The 20,586-nt window shown below is 40.7% G+C and overlaps 1 protein-coding gene across 6 annotated transcripts in view; it reads right to left on the bottom strand.

Annotated features, from left to right (window-relative positions):
• Window positions 1–1,086: 1,086 nt before the first annotated feature.
• The window catches only part of LOC146565950 (transcription factor COE1), a 92,049-nt gene continuing 72,549 nt past the window's right edge, over window positions 1,087–20,586 (bottom strand). Inside the window, exons 11-17 of one of the 6 annotated variants that reach the window (XM_085289397.1) lie at window positions 20,410–20,498; window positions 12,072–12,137; window positions 11,825–11,987; window positions 10,745–10,927; window positions 9,815–10,012; window positions 7,704–7,772; window positions 1,087–6,312 (exon numbers count right to left, since the gene is read on the bottom strand). In XM_085289397.1, coding sequence (XP_085145523.1) covers window positions 7,705–7,772; window positions 9,815–10,012; window positions 10,745–10,927; window positions 11,825–11,987; window positions 12,072–12,137; window positions 20,410–20,498 — 767 coding nt within the window. In that variant the 3' untranslated portion in view covers window positions 1,087–6,312; window position 7,704. Of the gene's footprint in view, window positions 6,313–7,703; window positions 7,773–9,814; window positions 10,013–10,744; window positions 10,931–11,824; window positions 11,988–12,071; window positions 12,138–20,409; window positions 20,499–20,586 lie in introns of all 6 variants that reach the window. The other 5 variants (XM_085289396.1, XM_085289395.1, XM_085289401.1 and 2 more) reach the window with 5 other exon arrangements.

Consider the following 20,586-nt stretch of genomic DNA (forward strand, 5'->3'; position numbering starts at 1 on the left):
TCCTCTTCATAATCTTAAAGTAGAATCACTGTGGCGATCGCGTTAAAGTCTCTTTGTGCTGGTTTTCATATTTGCTTTCTGCTGCTGGTTTTGTGTTCATACCTAAACACTAAGAGGATGATCATATGTTTTTCCCTAATCAGAAGAGTGATTTGACCATATAAAAGAAAACTGATGGCATACAAATCTCATTATGCACACAATCTCTCCTTTTATGGTTATGTCCAAAGCAACACTGAGATTTTTTGGTTTATTTTTGTGTAGCAGACTGAAATACTGCTTTTAGCCAAAGGCCAAGGACATAAAATTTAAAATGCAGCCGTGGGGCATGATAAACAAGTCTAGGTATATATTTCTGAAGCTTCCATCGCTCTGCTTTAAATAAATAAACAATGAGGGAGCAAAGCCTGGACTTTCTGGATGTATGCATGCTTCCTTTGTAAGACACCCTCTATTGCCAATATTGGTCAAGTTTCTGTTCAGTGATAGTGTAAAAGGTCATATCAGAGACAGAGTAATAACAATGTCCAGCATTCATCAGTTGCATTAATACTGAGTGTTTTCAGATAACCGGTGGAGACCTGTGTGTTTGGTGGTTTACTGTCACATGACAGCCCGTTATGAAGTGTGGATTTAGGACCCAAATGTAGGATGCAGAATCAGACAAAAGTTAATTCACACTGCACCTTTAATGCAGGTGGATCCATAAGGAAAAACACACAGAATCTAATGGTATCACTTTATAATATGGCCCATGACAAAATGTTTAATTCCCCTAGACTCAAATAGAATTTAAACGTATTTTATTTGAAATTATGATTATGTTCATGATTGCGATTAAATTGGCCTACAAAGACTTATGGGTAAATATACAGTACTAGAATAAATGGTTAATTATCATTATTATAGTTAAGTTTTACCCAAAGAAGAAATAATTATACCGTAAGTAATAGTAAGTACTGTGGTTTTTTTCAGGAAATAATTATACTGCATAATTTCCTTGCATGTGTGTGTTGCGTGTTGCATTCTATGTGGCACTTTAGAGACAGTAACCGACACCTTTTCACAGAGAAGAAAGAACTTTAATTAAATATAGTGAGAGTCAAAAAGTTACTTTACACTTCAAAGTTCAAAATAATGAGAAAAAAATCATCATTATCATCTTTACAGTAGTTTCCTCTGTACTCTTCCCCTCCATACTGATACTGCTGATAACGTGTGTGTAGAAGATGCCCACCACTCTAAGCCCGAACGCAGACAAGCCATGATAAATGGTGTTACTTTTGTTAGACAAGTGCTTTGGATCTTACTTCCTTTGACAAAACGCTCTATTTAGACCTTCCTGTACAGGTATTTATATATGTACTATTAAAAAAAGCAACAAAAAAAACATTCCTCGGCTTTTGAACGTCACTTTTCTTTCAGAGGAAAAAGATGACAGACAGTCACACGCACTCACAGGCACTCCAGAAACAGAACAGTGGTCACCAGACCCATATTTGAGATAAAATAAATAGGTGGCTCATTTGATTTAAAGGGTAAGTGAAGGGAAAGAAGAAAAAGAGGGCAAACATACAGATTTAATATTGCAGGGGGAGGGTGAATGAACAGAGGAAGGAAGCAAAGAGAGGACATAAAACCCGCTAAAGCAGGAGAATTTTCCTTTATCCCTTTCAGCCTTCATTGAGCAACTTTGTTCAATCCTAAAATCCATCAAATGGAAGACAAACACGAATAATCATAAGGACATATTCATAAACACTACATCTACATAATGCAACAAAAAATGGTGCTAACTGTAACAAGAATGGTACAAACGACATGACAAAAAGAAAAACATCCGCCTCCTAACGCAATATAAAAGTACACCATGGCTTGCTTTAGTTTGATTGAAATTAGCAGTGGAAGTATGGCTTTTAACAACAGACACTATAATACAAAAACAAATAAGATTAATTTATAACATTTTAATCGTGACACGAGACAAATAAAATAAGGAACACATCTGCGGCTCTACAGAGGCGATTTTCAGGATTTTCCTTCATTTTTTCAGGGATTTTTCTTTTGCTTCCTGACATCTCAAAGGTTAAATTTTAAGACATTCTACTTGATTTTTTTTAAGTGTTTTTAATCCCAGTTGTCGGGTTTTGCTTTACTGACTTACTGGTTACTGCCCCTTGGCTGAGGAGGTGAATGTAAGAATTGAAGCGTTTTAAGTATGTACTTCCCTGTTTTTGGTAGTAACATTATGGCATTCTAGGTCCACATCACCCCAGGCTATAATTACAGATGACATCTGTATATTAAATAAGTGATTTTCTGTTCAGTTCAGAATCAAATTCATTTTCAGCTTTCTGTTTGAGGCAATTGCCAAAAGTGATGTCACAACTGCTGGAGCACTCTTTTAGTGTCATTTCAGCTTGTCATACACTTGTCGATTTTTGTACCCAAGGGAGGGGATGGGAGCAGGTTGAAGATATGAGTGAGAGATTCCCAGACGAAGAGAAGAATGAGCTTGAAAAGATGAGACTTTCCAGAGAAAACCTATCCGGTCGTTAAGTGATGACATGACGAATCCTACTTCCGGGCCTAAAGTAGTCTGCATTTAATATGGCTTTTGTGTTGTTAACATGTTTAATGTTATGTATTTTCTTCTATTTAATTTCAAAAAGCTCCTAAAACAGTCAGTGATCCCTGTTGATCTCCCTCGGCTTTTATTACCGCTAATCATTTATTTAAGCTCAGTTTTTAAAACCTTAGGATGTAACTACAGCCCAGCCCATGCAGCAGTATATGAATGACTAACCTCGTATTGTGGATGGATTATCTCAGTTGTTCTCCTGGCTGAAGTTTGGTCCTTTTACAGCATCCTGCCATGCGATTACATTTGTTCCTGACCACCCAGAACACTCACGTTAACTTTTATCGAGTGGGAAAAAAAGTTAGCTTGTTTATATTATGCTAACATAGCTGTGTCGCTAGCGGTCACGTATCACATCATTATATACCAGCTAGCCAAACTTCAGTAACCCTACAAACGTCACTGCTGTTTAGTTTTCTGTCTTCATTTATGTTGGAAGTGATAACAGAGCTGTACGTTTTAATTTGTTTCCAAAACTCCACAGTCAGGACATGCTATATTGTATTTAGATAGAAGCTAGCGAGCTAACTTCCTGCTAACTTCTGACTCCGTTAAATGTCATAAATTCCGTTTTCATGGATGCCTGGATGTTAAACTCGGTTGTTACACCTGGTAGAGCAGAACACTGATCATTTTATTAAAGATAAAAGACTTTAGACAATTTTTCAACTCTCAGTAATGCCATAGTGATCGTTTGATATATGGACCTGCAGCGGAGTTTAGGCCCAGACACGGCTAGTGACGTCAGACCAGTGTTGCCAACTCCTCAGTAAGGAAAATCGCTATTGGTTGTCCTAAAAGTCGCTAAATGACATCATCGCCTAATTTGCATATATGGTCATGCTAATCTAATTGTAACCTATGTTGTTGGAGAGAGAAATAACATCGTGGAAGAGACATAAAGTGAGTAAAAAACGTCCTAAATGCATTTAGAGTTTATTTAGAACTACAAATTAAATTTCTTTTAGCAATTATTGTTTTTTCTTAATGTCACAATTCCAACCCTGCTCCTTTACCCGGGCTTGGACCGGCAAGTGACCGGAAATAGGCACTCTGGTGGAGTTACTTTGTGTGTGTGTGTTTATAAGTAGTTTTAAACCTTGTGATCCACAAAACAGCATAAGAGTAAAAGAGTAAAAGAAGAACTGACTGCATTACAGCACCCGCTGCTTGTTCAGAGTAAAAGAGATACGCGCTTTCACGTCTTTTTTAAGGGGTCTGAAAACTCGCTAAATATAGCAATAAAGTCGCTAAGTTGGCAACACTGCGTCAGACTTAACGACTGGATACCTACGTCATGGCTTTTTGCAAATGGCGGGACCTATCATTCAGGACGAGCACCAATATAAACAGTGACTGGGCCGTTGTGACATCACATTTGACATGTTACACAACCAGTGCAGGGACCATAAAGCATAAACCTGGCTTAAAGATGTGCTTGTGTGTTAAGCACAGACAGATAACTTAAAATGGCATTTTCATTTTTTATGATGTGTGACAAGAAACATCATATTAATAATTGTGGCGTAAGACTGTTTAAGCATAAATGTCTCAAAAAGGGCTTTGGCAAAAATAACATATTTTAAGACTTCAAGACTGTAAAAAACACACACACTGCAGCTAGTTTTTACACAGCGGGCATTTAAGACATGTTGCTGGCTATTTGTTCTGCGCTGCAAAAAATGCCATTTTTTTATACCTCAGGTCACAAATAGTGCAAAATACTGAACCGATGAGTCATCTGAATGAAACATAAACATCAGAATTACAATATGACGTCCCTATCAGGATTACACAATATATCAGGTTTTTTTTTAAATGATGTAACAAAACTATGAATTACAGGTTAGTGATGTCGGCGATCCTTTCATTCTCTATATGTGCATGCACAACTTTTTAATCATTAGTTATTGTTAATTTCTTGCTCTCCTGTGTGTTTTGTCCTCTCCTCCTTCCCTCACCACTAACATATTGCAGCAGTCGGCTGCCACTCCTTAAGCATGGTTCGGCTGGAGGTTTCTTCCTGTTAAAGGGAGTTTTTCCTTCCCACTGTCGCCAAGTGCTTATACATAGGGGGCTGTCTTATAGTTGAGGTTTCTTTACGATCTAAAGCCCCTTGAAGCGAATACTGCTGTGATTTGATGCTATATAAATAAAAATAAAAAACTGAATTAAAGTAACGATTAAGCACAAATACAACTTGGTTCAGATGGAATGAAGAGCATTTCTTTGTTAGTATTGCATGTTTTCTTGACCTATCCTAGAATCACACTTGTATTACTGCAGTCACTACAAAAACGTAAGCTTTCTTCATTTGAGCGCAGCTGCTGAAAGGTCTAATGTTGCTGTTCTTCTTGCAAGGACTCGTTGGCATTTGTTTTCGCAAACACTTTTTGAAAAAAACGATTGTTCTTAATCCTCAGTTGCAATGTTTTGAACTTGACATTTGTTGCAGCGCAGCACTTTTCCCACTCAAGTTTCAAATCAAACTAGATGAGAAAGCAGGCAAGGAAAAAAGAAGCACAATCTGATTGGCCGGCTGATAAAAAAACAAAAAACAAAATAACAAACACAGCAAACCAAAAAAACCAAAGAAATATTTTTCAATTATGACAAAACTCAAGAAAACAAATCTCACACATCTAAATAAAAGTCTAAATTGCAGCAGTCTTTTAAGACATGTCCTCCCTCTCATAGAGGTCTCTGCGGCTGTATGCGTCTCAACCAGTTGCTGTAACAGGGATAATTGAGGGTAGGGGTCAAATCCTGAGCAGTGAAGCTGCTATTGGCACACAAAAATAATGTACTACTGTGTGGGAAAGGATCTGTGATCATTTGTTTCCTTTTTACATGCATCTACTGTCAAATCTATCTTCTACTACAAGTGAAGCAAGTCTGTTGGCTGAAAGACTGAAGATGCAGGACAGATGTATGTAGAGGAGGCTCAAAGTAAACTTCTTAAATGGCTAAAACTGGAGCATCAGATGCGGATAAGAAGCTTCCTCTTTTTTCCTCTTGGCGTGGCAAGGATTTGGCAAAGAGAAGTGAAAGCGTGTGTGAGTGTGTGTCTGGTTTGGCTTGTCTGTGTTGGCTGGATTTGACCCTGTGACTTCATCATCATTTTGACTCATCATCACTTCATCATTATCAGGTATGCTTCACATTTTACTCCTTCATTAAAGACAAAACTTCTTAAATAGAAACCACCTCGTGTAGGTTACAGTTAGAAGATGATTATCACACATAAACTGTTGCGTGAAAAGAAAAAAAAAGTCAACAAACACTCATGGGAGGAAGTGGATTCTCTCCAAAATAAATACACTTCCTGTGTCCTTGGAGAGTTGTAAGAGGCGTGGCCGTTCTCCTATAAAAAGCATCAAGGTGTACAAAGTCTAAACAACTTATTTTCTTGCAAACAGTTTGTTTTTTGTTCTTCTTCTTTTTCTCTCGAAGTTGTTTTGTTGTGTTAGAAAGGGCCTGAGTTGGGTTTGTTCCTTCAAATCGGGACAACTCCTTCCATCGCCGACCAGAGTCAGACTCACACTGAAGCCTCCACCACGATCAGTGAGAGTGTGCTTGGTTCAACTCTCTCTCTCTCACTCACACACGCACACACAAAATCATGCACACACACTTTTACATGGGTGGGACGATCATTCCCGGGATTGCTGCTGGGTGGGAGAAAGAGAAAAAAAAGAGAAAAGAGGGAGAGGAAGGAGGGGAAGAGAAGGAAAAATTAACTGTTAAAAACACAGCCAAATATTTCATCATCATAAAAAATCCCCCCTTTAAATACATCAATATGTTTTCCCATCTGCGCAGCTGTGTGACCGAAGCGACATTTAAAACATCAATAGACAAATAAATCAGTAAAGTGGTGCGGGGACGCATCTTTTAAGCTCACACACATTTAATTATGCGCAGCAACAGTTGGCATATTTTAACTGTATGTTTGTACGTGTGCCTGACAGATTGCATCATGGCATGTGCTGCCTTTAAACCCGAGGGATGGGTGTCAACATGTGAGAAGCAGAGCTCAGCCCAAAAGTGACACACACATACATGTCGCACACACAGAGCCGCGTTTACATCACTTCAGAGGACATTACTTTGGACATTATGTTCACTTCCTGGAGAATTACCCCAACCGTAACCACAACTACTGCTTGCCTGACCCCTACCTTTGCCCTGCACATTATCCTTGGTGGGCCCCTGTTGCTTTGAATACAGAGGTATGTTCCCATGAAATGTGCACAGCAAACTGGAGAAATTATTAAGTGAACAGTTTTTTATTTCACAGTGAGTGAAAACTATCAAGAAAAAAAGGATTAATTTATTTTAGTACCAGCATGACAAAATTGTTTCAGTAAAACCTCCAGTTTTTTCCTTTCAGTCACACACACACACACACACACACACACACACACACACACACACACACACACACACACACACACCATGGAGCAGGTAGACTGACTGTAAAAACTGTCAAGAGAGTCGAACAGCTGTCATTGTTGATCGCTCCCTAGTAAGCTGCTAGTGTGTGATCACCCAGTGTCTGTGACAGAGGAAAGTGTGTGTGTGTGTGTGTGTGTGTGTGTGGAGCTGTAAGTGGGATGTGTTTATTTCAGCTGTGCTTTGAGGCTACGCTTTGAGTTCCCACACCCCCGCACATGCTCACTCTACACACACGCTCACATACAGCTACACAAAGCCAGTGATGTTGAGCAATAAATTTTCCACTCCAAATGTCTTTTTTGGGTGGGGGTCTTTGTAAATATCTAACTTCCCATCTTTCTTCCCAGCCAATAGGAAGACAGGGAGGAGTTACCCAGCAAAACAAATTTCTTGATCTGTACACGAGAAGAATGAAGAGTTGGCGATGAGGCGGGAGAGAGGGAAAGAAAAGCCGTACAAGGGTGAAAAAGCAGGAAAGTGTTTGCGCAATCGTTCAGTGGAAGATGTGAAACACGGCAATGGTTGCTTCAGTGAAATTAGTTGAGTAAATGTTCCAATGTAATGAGTTAACAGAGCTGAAGGAAGAATCAGTAGAGGAACATACTTCAGGTGAAGGCCAGGCCTTGTAGAGAGCTGGCTGTTGAGTACTTGCTAGAGTCCACAAATGTTTGATCTGGTAGAGAGAGGAAGGGAGAAATGATAAGGGAAGGGTGGCAGTTCAGAGGAATAATAAAGAGGGGAGGTTAGAAGTAAAAAGAAAAGACAGGAAAAAGAACTGAAAATGTTTTAATCCAAACTATTAAGCAAAACAAAAATAAAACTTAGATACAATAGTTTAAAGTTTAAAAAAAAAAAAAGCTATTTAAATAGTTTAAACGTGGCGTTCTCAAAGTTTTGGTCACTGCTTGCCAATTTACTCTTAGTTACACAGGCCTAGAGACAGCCTGTTGGCAACCATGGCGCTGCTCCCAAAGAGGTATTAAGGTTTCCAGATGTGACAAATGCGCACTTTGTCTGCCATATTGGACATGATACATTCTTCAAATGGCTAGCAGTGGTTGCTGGAGGTTGGTGACTCTCACAAATCACCAAAGTTATTGTTGTTGTCGGTAGTTTTTCACGTTTGTCTGCAAATACTTGCTAACTACTTGCCGAGTGGGAGTACAACGTGAAAAAGTGCAACACAAAATGGTAAAAGAAGGTTTGCCTTCAAAGTAAAGGTTATACCTGTAACCAATATGGTTCAAAACACGTGACATTTACTTTAAAGTCAAACAATCGCCATTTCCAGTTTGCGTTACACTTTTCACAGTTTTGCTACAGTTTGGAAAGTAGCTGGACGGTGTTTGTAGACAAGACCGTCTACAGCAGGGGTAGGCAACTCCAGGCATCAAGTGCTGGTGTACTGCAGGTTTTAGATCCCACCCTGGGTTAACACACCTGAATCAAATGATTAGTTCATTACAAGGCCTCTGGAGAACTTCAAGACATGTTGAGGAGGTAATTTAGCCATTTAAGTCAGCTGTGTTGAATCAAGGACACGTCTAGTTCATGAAATCAGTCTATGTGACTGATTTCAACTAGGAACAGGCAGCAACCTCCAGAAACGTTAAACCAGCTGGTTAGGTAGCACATACCTTTCCATAGCAATGGCAAGCTGGCATCAGTTTGCCAACTAGTCTCTAGGCCTGTATGGCTGAGGCCTTGGGGAACCAAAAATATTCTGAGGGCTGCAAATGTTAACATCCAACACAGTTATTTAGCGTTTGTCTGATTTAGGGGAAGGTGGCTGTCATCTTTGTGGTTGTTTATGGCGTTTTAACCTTTATAGAGACTGCAACATTTCTTAATAGCAGCTGTATTTGTAAGTGTTGGATAATGTTTAGTCTGCTATGAAACAGAAGAGAAATGTTGCCTTGGTCTCATTCTGAGCTGCTATATAGCACAATGTGACATGAGCTAGGACTGAAAGAAATACAGCATTGGATTATTTTCTTGTTGCACTTGCAGCTTCATAAAATGCTGCCACTGACCCATTAACTGCACTTTTATAACACTGAATTAAAGTTCCGCGTTTACATTTTCCTTCCTTTTCCAGTCATAAACTTATGTCGGTGTATAAGGGCTATTCTAAGTGGCAAGGGACGAGAACTTTCCAGATTCAACTTAAAGCTTTGGAAGGGATATTTTTATTATTCAAAAGTGGCAAAGTTAAGAGAGGAGAATTAGTTTAGCATTTTTTAAGTTGGATAAGCCTCATTACACCACAGATATTGTTGCCTGTAGTGTTTCAGGCCTGTAGCGCAGAAAAGAGAAAATTAATACTAATGAGTGAAAGTCATTTTAGCCCAGAATCACCTTATTACCATAAGCATGCAGACTCTCGAGACTCTGACTTTGAATTGAATCTATTTGGAATAGCATTGTACCCATTTTCATTACAATCCAGTCAATAGCTCTTCCGTTATTTCACTAATAAACAGGAACGCCACAGGGGATGTTGGGACCAGTTTGGACCAAAGAAACTCATTAATCTAAAATATTTAACCCTAAAACAGTGTGTACATGTGCTCACAATGCAGTAAGGATCTGAGAGGAGTTAGAGGATGATGTGACAGACTAGTTGAAAAAACAGGAACGAAATCATCCTAAACTCACGTGCTGGGGAAAATCCTACCTCGAAGCACCATATGATAGACTAACATGCTAAATTACCTTGAAGCCCGTTGCCGTTGGCACTGGTGCAGGAGGGTGGAGGGGACGACGAGGGCCTGACTACCGGAGCAAAGGCGGACTTTTGTTTAACTGCTGCTGACACCATGTTGGCTGGAGAGAAGGAGAAGACACCAGAAGAGGAGGAGCAGTTGGAGGGAAGAGAGGTGGAGGAGGCCATAGTAGGACTGGATGGAACAACTGGAGAGACAGGAGAGAGCAGACAGAAATTAAAATAAAAATGATTAAAGCTTCAGAAACTAATAGTTGATTCTCTTTTGAATGAAATGGGAGCACCTTCTTCCCTATTTGAGATATAAAGTGTGCTCATGGTGTGCAAATACAGGCAAAATTTGCTTTTCATTGTAAACAAATCAGGTTCCAGAGTTGTCAGATGTCCATCTATTGCATGTGGCTTAAAATGAACTTCATGGGAAGTGTCACCAGATGGTTCCAGGCTTCCAGTTTACTCTTCTCAAACAAAAAAATCTCGCTTCTCTCTACGTGGCTCCACTCTTCCCTCCCTCTCTGCTTTTTTTTTTGGTCTTTCCTTTCTGCTAAATGGAAATGGGATGCAATTAACCAACAGAGGGAGAAGAGGTGTGGCTGTCAGATAAAAGGCACTCTGGGAAGGAGGGAAGAGATGGACGGAGGACAAAATGGAGCGATGAGCCGTGAGTTGGTGATTGTTTTTGAAGACGCTGTGACAGAAAGCCCCATGGGGGAATCTCCACACAGCACATCTGAGACTTTCACTTTCTGTCCACAGGCATTTTGCGCGTGCGCGGTTCAGTATGCGTTTGTATGTGAGTGCATGGTGCTGCTTTCATCTGTGAGTCTGAAGGTACTGATGGTGTATGTGGGCAGTGTGGAGGACCTGAAATTAAATGGCAGCGGTGCAAACACATTGTAAAGGTGCACAGATCCACTCACTAGCATAAGGCGAGTTGGCTGCAGAGCCATTGAGGAAAGTGGGCGAGCCTCCCAGGTTGGTCATGCCGGTGTTGTTGGCGTAGCCATTCATGGTGCTGGTGACTGAGGTGTAACTGGTCTGCTGAGGTGTGGAGCTGGGCACGTAACCGTGGGGTGACACACTACTGCTGCTGCGCACAAAACCTGCTGGAAATACGGAAAAAGGACTGAAGTGATGCTAATTAAAATAATTTATAATACACATCTCCACACACGGGAAGTTTCAATTTAGCATTTTCCTGGTTGCAGAACAGAACTCCACAGAAAGTGGAACAGTGGAAGCATGGAGTGTGTGGACATTGAAGATTTCCAGGGCTTCCAGTGTAGCCAAAGAACAGACTTCCCGTTCCATGTATTGTTCTTTTTTTATAAATTAAAATTTAAAATAGTGAATAAACAAAACTAAATTGGCAATGGGCCTGAGGTAGAATTTCAGAAAATGAAACCCCTCTTTTGCTTTGCACAGTGATTTTTTGTCCTTGCCAAGAGGAAGATTGACATGGTTTGGACATGTGCAGAGGAGGGAAAGTGGATATAATGGACATAGGATGTTGAATATAGAGTTGCCAGGCAGGAAGAAAAGAGGAAGACCTCAGAGGAGGTTTGTGGATGTAGTGACATGCAGAGGTTTGGTGTGACAGAGGAGGATGCTTGGGATGATCCACTGTGGTGACCTCTATATGGAGCAGCCTAAAGAGGAAGAAGATGTAGCTGAAGCCTGTTTAAACATGATTGGTCAGTAGGTCAGGTAGCTCCAAACAGAGACCAGAGATTTTGAGTCTTGCCTTCAGATTCTGTATATAAATATATATAATAAATATATATGTTTATAGAGATTAAATACTATGGGATGGCTGATAAAGAAACAAATATCCTGCCTTTGATTTAAAACCAAAAATTACAAAGTTCCCTGTAAACCAATTTTAAACATGTCCCTGCAAATATGTAATAAAATGAGCTCATATGGTGTTTTTAGGCTGCGCTGTAGCGATGTTAAGTATTTAATGGCAATTACTAAACAGCATGATGACAAATTCTTACCCTGATTGGCTTGTGAGGGTTCGGATACGTTGACGGACAGCTGCCCGGTGAAAGAGTTGACTCCCATCATGCCACTGTGAGTTGAACTGGAAAGCTGGGTGTGACCTCGAGGAACGCTGTAAAGAGCTTCTGCGATGTCTGCTGCACGTTTGAGGATGATCTCCTGCAGGAAGAAGAAAGCGCTTTAGAATAAACACAATGGCAAAGTACTGATTTCCCTCTTTCCATGCGGTGTGTGCATGTGTACCTGGTTATTATGAGGCAAACCATAGAGGGCTTCCACCAGGTCTGCTGCTCTCTTCAGAATGACCTCCTGACACAAAGAGAGAGAAAAGTTGAAGACAGCAGCACGTATTACAGTTAATCACCTGTAACTGTCTCCTTCTTTCTACTTACATTTCCTTAAGAGACGGGAAGTATGAAAAACCTTGAATCCATAAAGTAAAATTGAGCTTCACACACATGAAGGCACACCCATAATTTCCACTTATAATAGTTGCTAAATGATACACATGTGCATTCCCTTTCCCCTTACTTCACATCCATTTTACCATCTACTCACGATAAACAAATTGCTCCTCAGTCCTTTTAAAGGCAGATTACCTGCTGTCAAGTCAAGTGCTTTTATGTGCCTGTGCATCTTAATGACATCTTAAGGTGACAGGTATTTAAAATATACTCTGAAGTCAATCTAAAGTGCTGCAGGCTCTTCTGCCGTGCATCTCTGTTCAAAATAGACCACAGTGTGAGTAGTTTTGGTCTCGTGCTGCTCTATTTGTTTAACAGGCCAGGTGACCAATAAAGCCAGATTAAGCTAGTTTTCATTCACATTTTCTGGATCTTGTGATGGAAAGTGCAATCAGTTATTTGAGGATTTGATGCCTTCCCCTCCCCCACTTGTTCATGTCAGTCCTCCCCACACCCTCCCCTTCTTCTGCTTTCCTGGTCCAGCTTCAAGTGTTTCTCCTCCACTTCCTTTTTGCCATTTTGCACACATGCTGGGAATCGTCTCCTCCGTCTTCCACTCTGTTTTGCTCTTTTGCCAAGCCTCTTTATTGTTTCTCCTTGCTTCCTCACCCGCCCGCCCTCTTGGTTTCTTCCTCTTTCTCTCTGCGCCCACCCCGGGGTCTAAGGTGTCTTGTTTAACAGTTAATGTGTTGTCGTTTCCACAGCGTGAGGCTGCCCGGTGACAGAGAGAAAATTACTCTGTGCTTCACAGTATTAACCTGCACCGTGTGACACGCTCACACATGTACTTACAGTTGGCTGCATGTGTGCTCTCCTGCGAGTTTGTGCCTGGTGGAACATATTGCCTCTCCATCAGTGTGTGTCTGTGTGTGCGTGTGTGAGGTCACAGAGCCAGTCAGCAGTTTTAGTGTGCCTGTCCACGGTGCTAAATTCAATCTCTTACACATTATTATGGTCTGGCTGCCTCTCTGTTAACCTCTCATTATTAGACTGGTGAGCTGAGACACACACACACACACGCACGCACGCACGCACACACACACACACACACACACACACACACACACACACACACACACACACACACACACACACAGAAATCTGATCCTGACTGTTCGAGTGGTTCCAGTAAGGCCAGTAGCTGATAAACGGGAAGGAAAGATGATCCTCTGGTAACATCATCATTATCAGGTCTGCAGGCTTTGGCTGCTACGTGATTCAAGTGTCTGGAATCGATGCACTCTGAATACTTTGTTCATATTTAGACGCACACATACATCACCTAATTAATCTTTCAGGTTGTGCTTGTCCGTAAATAGGAAAGTATGTTCGTCAGATTACCTCCTGGCTAATACAGATAAGTAACACTTCCAGCTACGTTTAGCTGACGTGAATGAGACTTAACGGGTTGTCAAAAAGCCCAACGATCCAGTTTTGACGTCCTATGGGCCTCGACAGCCTGCAGCCGCTTCAGAAACTAGGTAAAAAGTTCAAATTTGCTTAAAAAGTTGCACGTGTCTAAATATTTCAGGTTTCCGTTTAAAAACTGCTCATCTGGTGATTTACATGTAAAAGTTTAGGTACAGAGAGTGGACTTTATTACTTATTTCCATAATCCTGTCCAAGTTTAGATGTTTGCATGGATGTTTTTGACATGCAAATCACCAAATCAAAACTCACTGGGGTGTTTTTGGATCAACCACCTCCTTCGTGTTTCTGCCCATCAACTGCTGTCTCGGCTTACTGCGGATAATGATGAATTATGACAAGTGATGGAAACCATCTCTGAAATGTTTACTTGTTAACCATGAATCCTTTTGTTTACTTTAATTGCTGCAATAAAGTCCAATTTTACAGCTTTTTATCTCTGCTTGATTCTTTCTTGATCATGTCACATTTCATCTATTGTCAGGTATTTATGGAATATATACCTGACAAGCACTCATTTGTCATTTCAATTTTGTGCGTTTGTGTTTTGTCACTTTTCCAACTCAACATTGGATCGAATAAAGGATGCAAGTCCTTGATTGAGTTTATATAACTGCTTCTCCAGACTTTTGTAACCTTTAGCATAATCTATTCCTGTCTGTTTCGGGTAAAAATGCAGACAAACAGTTCGTCTGCCAGACTCACAGAGAGAGAGAGAGAGGCGGGAGGTGAGCTAAAGGGAAGGCAGATCTGCTGGCAAAGAGAAAGAATAACAGGAGGTGTCTAGGTGCTTTTACTGTCTGAGTTATGACCAGCACTAATGCGATAACCATACATTACACACACACGCAGACACACACATGTTGTATGCATTAGGACCAGGAAATGCTGAGCCGAGTCTCTGCGGGGTCAGATGTGTGTGTAACGTGCGTGTGCCAGGCCGGCACAGACACGGCACACACATGACTTATTCCTCCCTAATGCTGGCACATTAGCTGCCCGATCCGCTTCTAATGCGCCATTAGGGATGCCGTACATGCAGGGTCACACCTCGCAGTGAGATGATGTCATACTTTACATGTGGACTCACGGGAGATATCAGGTCCGATCACACACAGATACAGAGGTACTGACGTGTTCACTCATACACACGTCCTTTAGGGAGCGTTTCTTCTCTTGCTAAAAACGCTGCCAGATAGTGTTAGTACTTGAGGCTTCAGATTTTATTTCTTCTCATGGGTGGTGAGGTGGTGTCAACAAAGATATGTGTGACACACACACGGATTTAGAGTAGTTTCAAATATGTGTGTTCATGCATCACCACAGTTACTCATAATGGTGATGCTGATGACATGACCTCAGTTATGTACGACATCATCAAAAGGAGTTGCATAGCAATGTCAGCTGAGTGAGTCACCAGAGGAAGTCACCACTCTTACAAGGGTGACACATACTGGTCAACCTTTAAAACCATGAACACCCAAAACCTGAACTTAAGGAAAAGAGAGAGACGTGTCTGTGTCGAATGATCCAACAAAAGGAAAATATGCTTCCCAAATAACCGTTTACCAAGAAAAGAAATGTGTGAACTGCACCAATTCACTTCCATTACGACACTGAAGCATCACCTGTTCATGTCTCTACCTTATAACATATACCACCATCATTGAGGTGACTGTTGTTGTGATTTGGCTCTAAGTAAGACTGAATTGAAGTGAATTTGTGGACTTTACTTTTGAAGCCTCGAGTTGAGCGTCGCGTCACACCATGAGGGAGGAAGAGGCAGAAACACTGCATTCTCGGGTCCACCCTAAAGCAAACCCAGACTTATCATCTTTTTTACTCTAGCAGGGAGGATAATTTTCAAAATGAACTTAATGAAACTTAATAGAAAAGTTTTTACTGAGGTAAAACATCGAGTGAGGACTGAGCAATCACTCACACAGATGACGAGCAGTGGGTGGGTGATGTGCACATGCAAAATTTGGCCCTTGATTTTACAAAATGTATCTTTACCCCAGATAAGAAGCAAGATTATTATCTGAACAAATATAACCTTAAAATGGCGATCTGATGGGGAATTCTCATAACTATTCTTCAGGTTTTATGAATTAAAACCAGGTTAATGTTAAAAACGATGGAAACCACTATAGAAAAGTCGCTGACTTTTCAAAATAAAATGACACTCGTGATGTTGAAAACACAGCCTACTGTATGTGTCTTCAGGCGTAACGGTCCATATGTGCGTCGCTGTGTACAGAAAGTGTACGTGCACGTACATATGGCTGGATGTTGAAGAGATCACAGTGACACAAACTGGCAGCTGAATATTGCTGTGTGTTTGTGTGTGTGTGTGTGTGTGTGTGTTTGTGTGTGTGTAGCCAACAAAATCCCCTGAATGTTCACTGAACAATTATCGAATCGGCTGTCCACTGGTAATCCTCTCACACACTCCACTGCCCCGCCTGTTTGTCTGTCCGTCTGTCCGTCTGTCTTCTTTTTAGGCCTGGAAACAAACTCCTATAACTTCGATAAATGGGCTGATCGATTCTCAGGATGAGCAGCCAAGACTGTGGTGTGTGTACACGTGTGTGTGTCTGCATGTGTGTGGCTCTGGCGCCAACCGAAACACCCCCACTATATTCCATCGCCCAAACTTATTTCGCTCACCTGCTCACATGCACATACTCGCCATCATTATAACCATTTTCATATTGTTCTCTTATGTATCCAGCATCGCACTAACAGATAAGACAAATCCCCATGCAGTCCCTCCCTCTCTCTCTCTCTCCCTCTCTCTTTGGTGAGCAGCAATAATGAAGTCTCAGTTTGATCGACCACACGGCTACAAAATGATGAATTACCCAGCGACGGCCACACACATGCATCACACGCACAAAGACACACTCACACACAGAAGCAGATACAAGCATGTGCGATGAACCTTGATCTAAAGTGGGAGCACTGACGGTATAACACAGTTAATAATAAAGAAAGTACAGACTGTATTCAAATAAAGTCTGGCTTTAAAAGCTTTCTGTCATCAGAATGATCTCTTTCTTTTTTTTGTAAATTGGCTCCACAGTGCTGTAAGCCTCAGAGAAATGCATGAACAGAGGTGAGGGGGAGATGGGATTGTACACTTGTTTTTCTCAGACTTTTGTCAATCATTGTCTAATTTCAAAAGTGATCTGAACTCATTTGCCATGTTTTTCACCCTTTACCCTGTGCCTGAAGAAACTGTGACATGTCCCTTGGTGAACAGACGCTTATTATCTTAAACCTCACTTCTCATGCTCCCGAAGAACTTCATCTTGATCTCACCATGACTGAAAATCTCTGGGAGATGCTTCATGTTTGGCTTTTGATTAATTCTTTATCATCTGTTGCTTCAGTGTGACACCTGATCAATGCATGGCATTACTTTGGTTGCTCTGATTGTAGCTTTATATAAAAATATTTTCCATGGCTTCAATAATGAGCCTGACCAGTTTTGATGGGAGTAAAAAAATAAAATAAAATGAAATAAAAAAAACAGGCCAAGAAAAAAATACTTTATAGTGCTTTGGGGTCAGATGTGATAATATTTGGTTCTAAAGGTATTTATGGATACATTTATTTGCTCGGCGTGCTCATTTGTTTTTTTTTTAACTGACAAACTTAAGCCAAAAAAAGAAAATATGTCAACTAAGGCCGAGATAAGGCAAGATTGCTCAACTCCCCCTTTAAATATTTCACTTTTCATCACTTTTCTCATGAAGAGTTTTTTGGATTAAGGAATGCACACCTGCTATGTGCAAGAAGAAGAAACAGAAGAAAAAACTTAATTAGCATCCAGTGTTGCCAGTTAGTTAAGTGGCAATTTTGTCACATTACCAGCATATTTTGCAGAAAGCTTCAACTCAAACACAGCAGATTTTTCAGTGTGGTCTAAGTTTATTATTCCCCCCCTTTTCGATTTCATGTGAAACACAACAAAACAAGCTGGAAGCATTATGTATTACATGTTAGCAGGGCGTGTCTCTTGCTCACAAATTAAGCAGAAAGTCCGATTATGCTTGAAAAAGTGAGTCAGTCACTTCTCTGACTCAGCCTTTACCAGAAGCTCCTACTAACATCACTTATGGTATTGCACGCTTCAGGTTGCGAACCTCATTTCCTGCACAGATTTTTCTGCAGCACTTATTGCATTTATAGTAAGCTGAAACAGGACAGGCCTGCTCAGAAAAGCTTTTAAAAGAGTTAAATCTTCTCTGATGGGCTGGCTTCATTCCTCATATCCATCCCTGACTGCGATAACTTTTTGCACAATGTATGCTGTATTTATGTTAAGCCTTAAAAATGCAAAACACATTTTCAATCTGCCCAGTGCAACACAACAAACAACAAATGGACCATAGGTAATGAGTTACACTGAACTATCTTAGAATTGCCTGCATACGCAGACCATTAAAGAGGTGCCTGTTTAACCAGTGCAAAAATATACTGAAATTAACTGTTCCTATTCTTGAGAAGTATTGAACCATTGGCGTCATGGACCAGGAGAGTGACTCACAACTCACAACTCACAACAGTGAGCTGCATAATATCCCATTGTTTGGGTTGTAAATTGATTTAAATGTATTCTTTAAAGCAGTGACTTGAAAAACTTGTCCAAATAACAATCATACTACTATATCACCCATGATTAAATGGTTAAGACAAAATGTTGATGGTCATACCCCTACAGCTGCGATCCATCCTCAGACAAGACTATGAATATTTGTGCACGGTGAATATAGTATAGGTTTGAGTAGGGAAATAGCATGGTTATGGGATAAAGCGAAGATAGAGTTAGGCGGCAATGTTAAGAACAGATTGTTGCTACCGTAGATTACATGGACAAAAGTACTGGGCTGCACCTCTTAGATCCTACATCTGAATTACATTTAATTTTAGATGTTTTTCGGTCCATTGTCACTGCTGTATAAAATCAAGCATGTTCTAAAGAGCTCACTGAGTTTCAGAGTGGTACTGTAGTAGGATGCCACCAATGCAACAAGTCAGTTTGGGAAGTTTCCACAGAAACTCAGACACAAAGTGACAGACCGGGTAAAGTTACAGAGTGGGGCTGCTGAGTGCTGAGCTCCAGTGCATAAAAACTGCTAACGCTCTGCTGATTCAAAAGCTGATAAGCTACAAACCCCCTTCAGCATTAAAATCAGCACAAATAACGTGGTCTAGGAGCTTCATGACATGGGTTTCCATGTTCGAGCAGCTCCTGGGGGTGTTATCACCAAACTAAAGCAGAACTTTTAGGAGAAAGTCTTTCCACTTGGCAGTCATCTTAAAAAGCCCCTGGGGAGTTATCAGCAACAAGGACAAACTTTTATCTCATTGAAAAAGGAGAAAGCTACAACTTTAATCTTAATGATAAGTTATATCAAAATGCATGTATGGAACTATTGCTGATATCTGAGAAAAGTTACTGACTTTGACACAAATAAGGTTTTAAAAGTTTTCCCGCCTTAAAGGTCACATTTTGTACTGTACATGTGACCATTTTTTTTTTTTTTACTATTTTACACCTTAATTTATGGCGCAGATATTATCTGTGTCTCTGGCTCATCTCAGCAGAGCACTGTAAACCTTAAGAATAAGAAAAAATGATAATTACACTCAGCTACATGTTCACTATGACATCCAGGACCCCATCCAGGGTGGCTGTAGAGCAGGCTGTAGGTAGTAGAGCAGGTCACCTACTATAAAGAAGGTTGATGTTTTGATCCTCATCATCTCATTTCTAAATTTGACCGTACTGTAGGTTTATTAGCTTTTAAGCAACAGTGAGCTCATTACTGTTTACCATAAGTGAAAGCAACAAATCCACCAGTTATGTTTATTGCGTAACGTATTGAACACGTTCCCACGGTGATGGTGGACATTACATCTGATTGATAACACATGTGGTTGATCCAGGGTGTCACCATGACCGTGATGACACAGCTGTATCACCACATCCATCACATCGTGACCAGCGCCCACTCTTTGATGATGTCACAGCAAAGACAGCCAATCATGGACTAGTTCCAGCAGGAATGGCGAACCAATCAACAGCAGCTGTTTACAAGGGCATGACCTCTGCCTTCACAGATACACAATTTCAGACTTGAAACAGGTCGACTTGTGAACACACACACACACACACACACACACACACACACACACACACACACACACACTTTGAGAGAAGTCATCCTGCATGTACAGAGCAAGATGACAGAGTTTGGTATCAAAGCGGAGCTCATCGTTTGGTGCTAATTGTTTACATCTGCTGAACCTTTAAACACGCTGCTTGATCTCCAGCTGATAAACAAATAATCAGATATGACTCTCTGATCTGGAAGAGACTCAAGCACTCACCCTGTAAATGTGGAACTAAGAAACTGACACACAAAGGGTTCACATAGAGGTAAAAGAACAGCCCACAGGAGATTTAAAAACACATATTCTCGTCAGAAATATAAAAAACAAGCATATACAAAGCAAATAAAATATAAGCACAAAGTTCTTTCATTCACATCTTTGTAAAGCTACAGTTTCTGTCCTTTTTGAAATATCCCTAAACAAAAGACAAGTTCTTGTTTTATTCTAAGTCCAACAAGCTGTGGTACAAATGGGCAAGTTGTGAATGTGAACTGTTTCGGTACCTTTGGCAGCCTCTCAGGGTCACCAGGGTGCCGAGGAATGACCTTCTGTAGCCTCTGGAAGCCGTAGTCGATGGTAGGTTCGTTTAACGCTGGAGAGGACAAAGAGAAACAGAAACAGAGGGAATAAGTAATATGGAAATTTCCTGAGAACAACTGGAAACACTCCATCTCCAGTGT

The sequence above is a fragment of the Mchenga conophoros genome, linkage group LG10, assembly GCF_057382185.1.
Source record: "Mchenga conophoros isolate Kocher_MC1m ecotype Shallow Benthic linkage group LG10, M_conophoros_male_GT1.1, whole genome shotgun sequence".
In the NCBI taxonomy this organism is placed as follows: Eukaryota; Metazoa; Chordata; class Actinopteri; order Cichliformes; family Cichlidae; genus Mchenga; species Mchenga conophoros.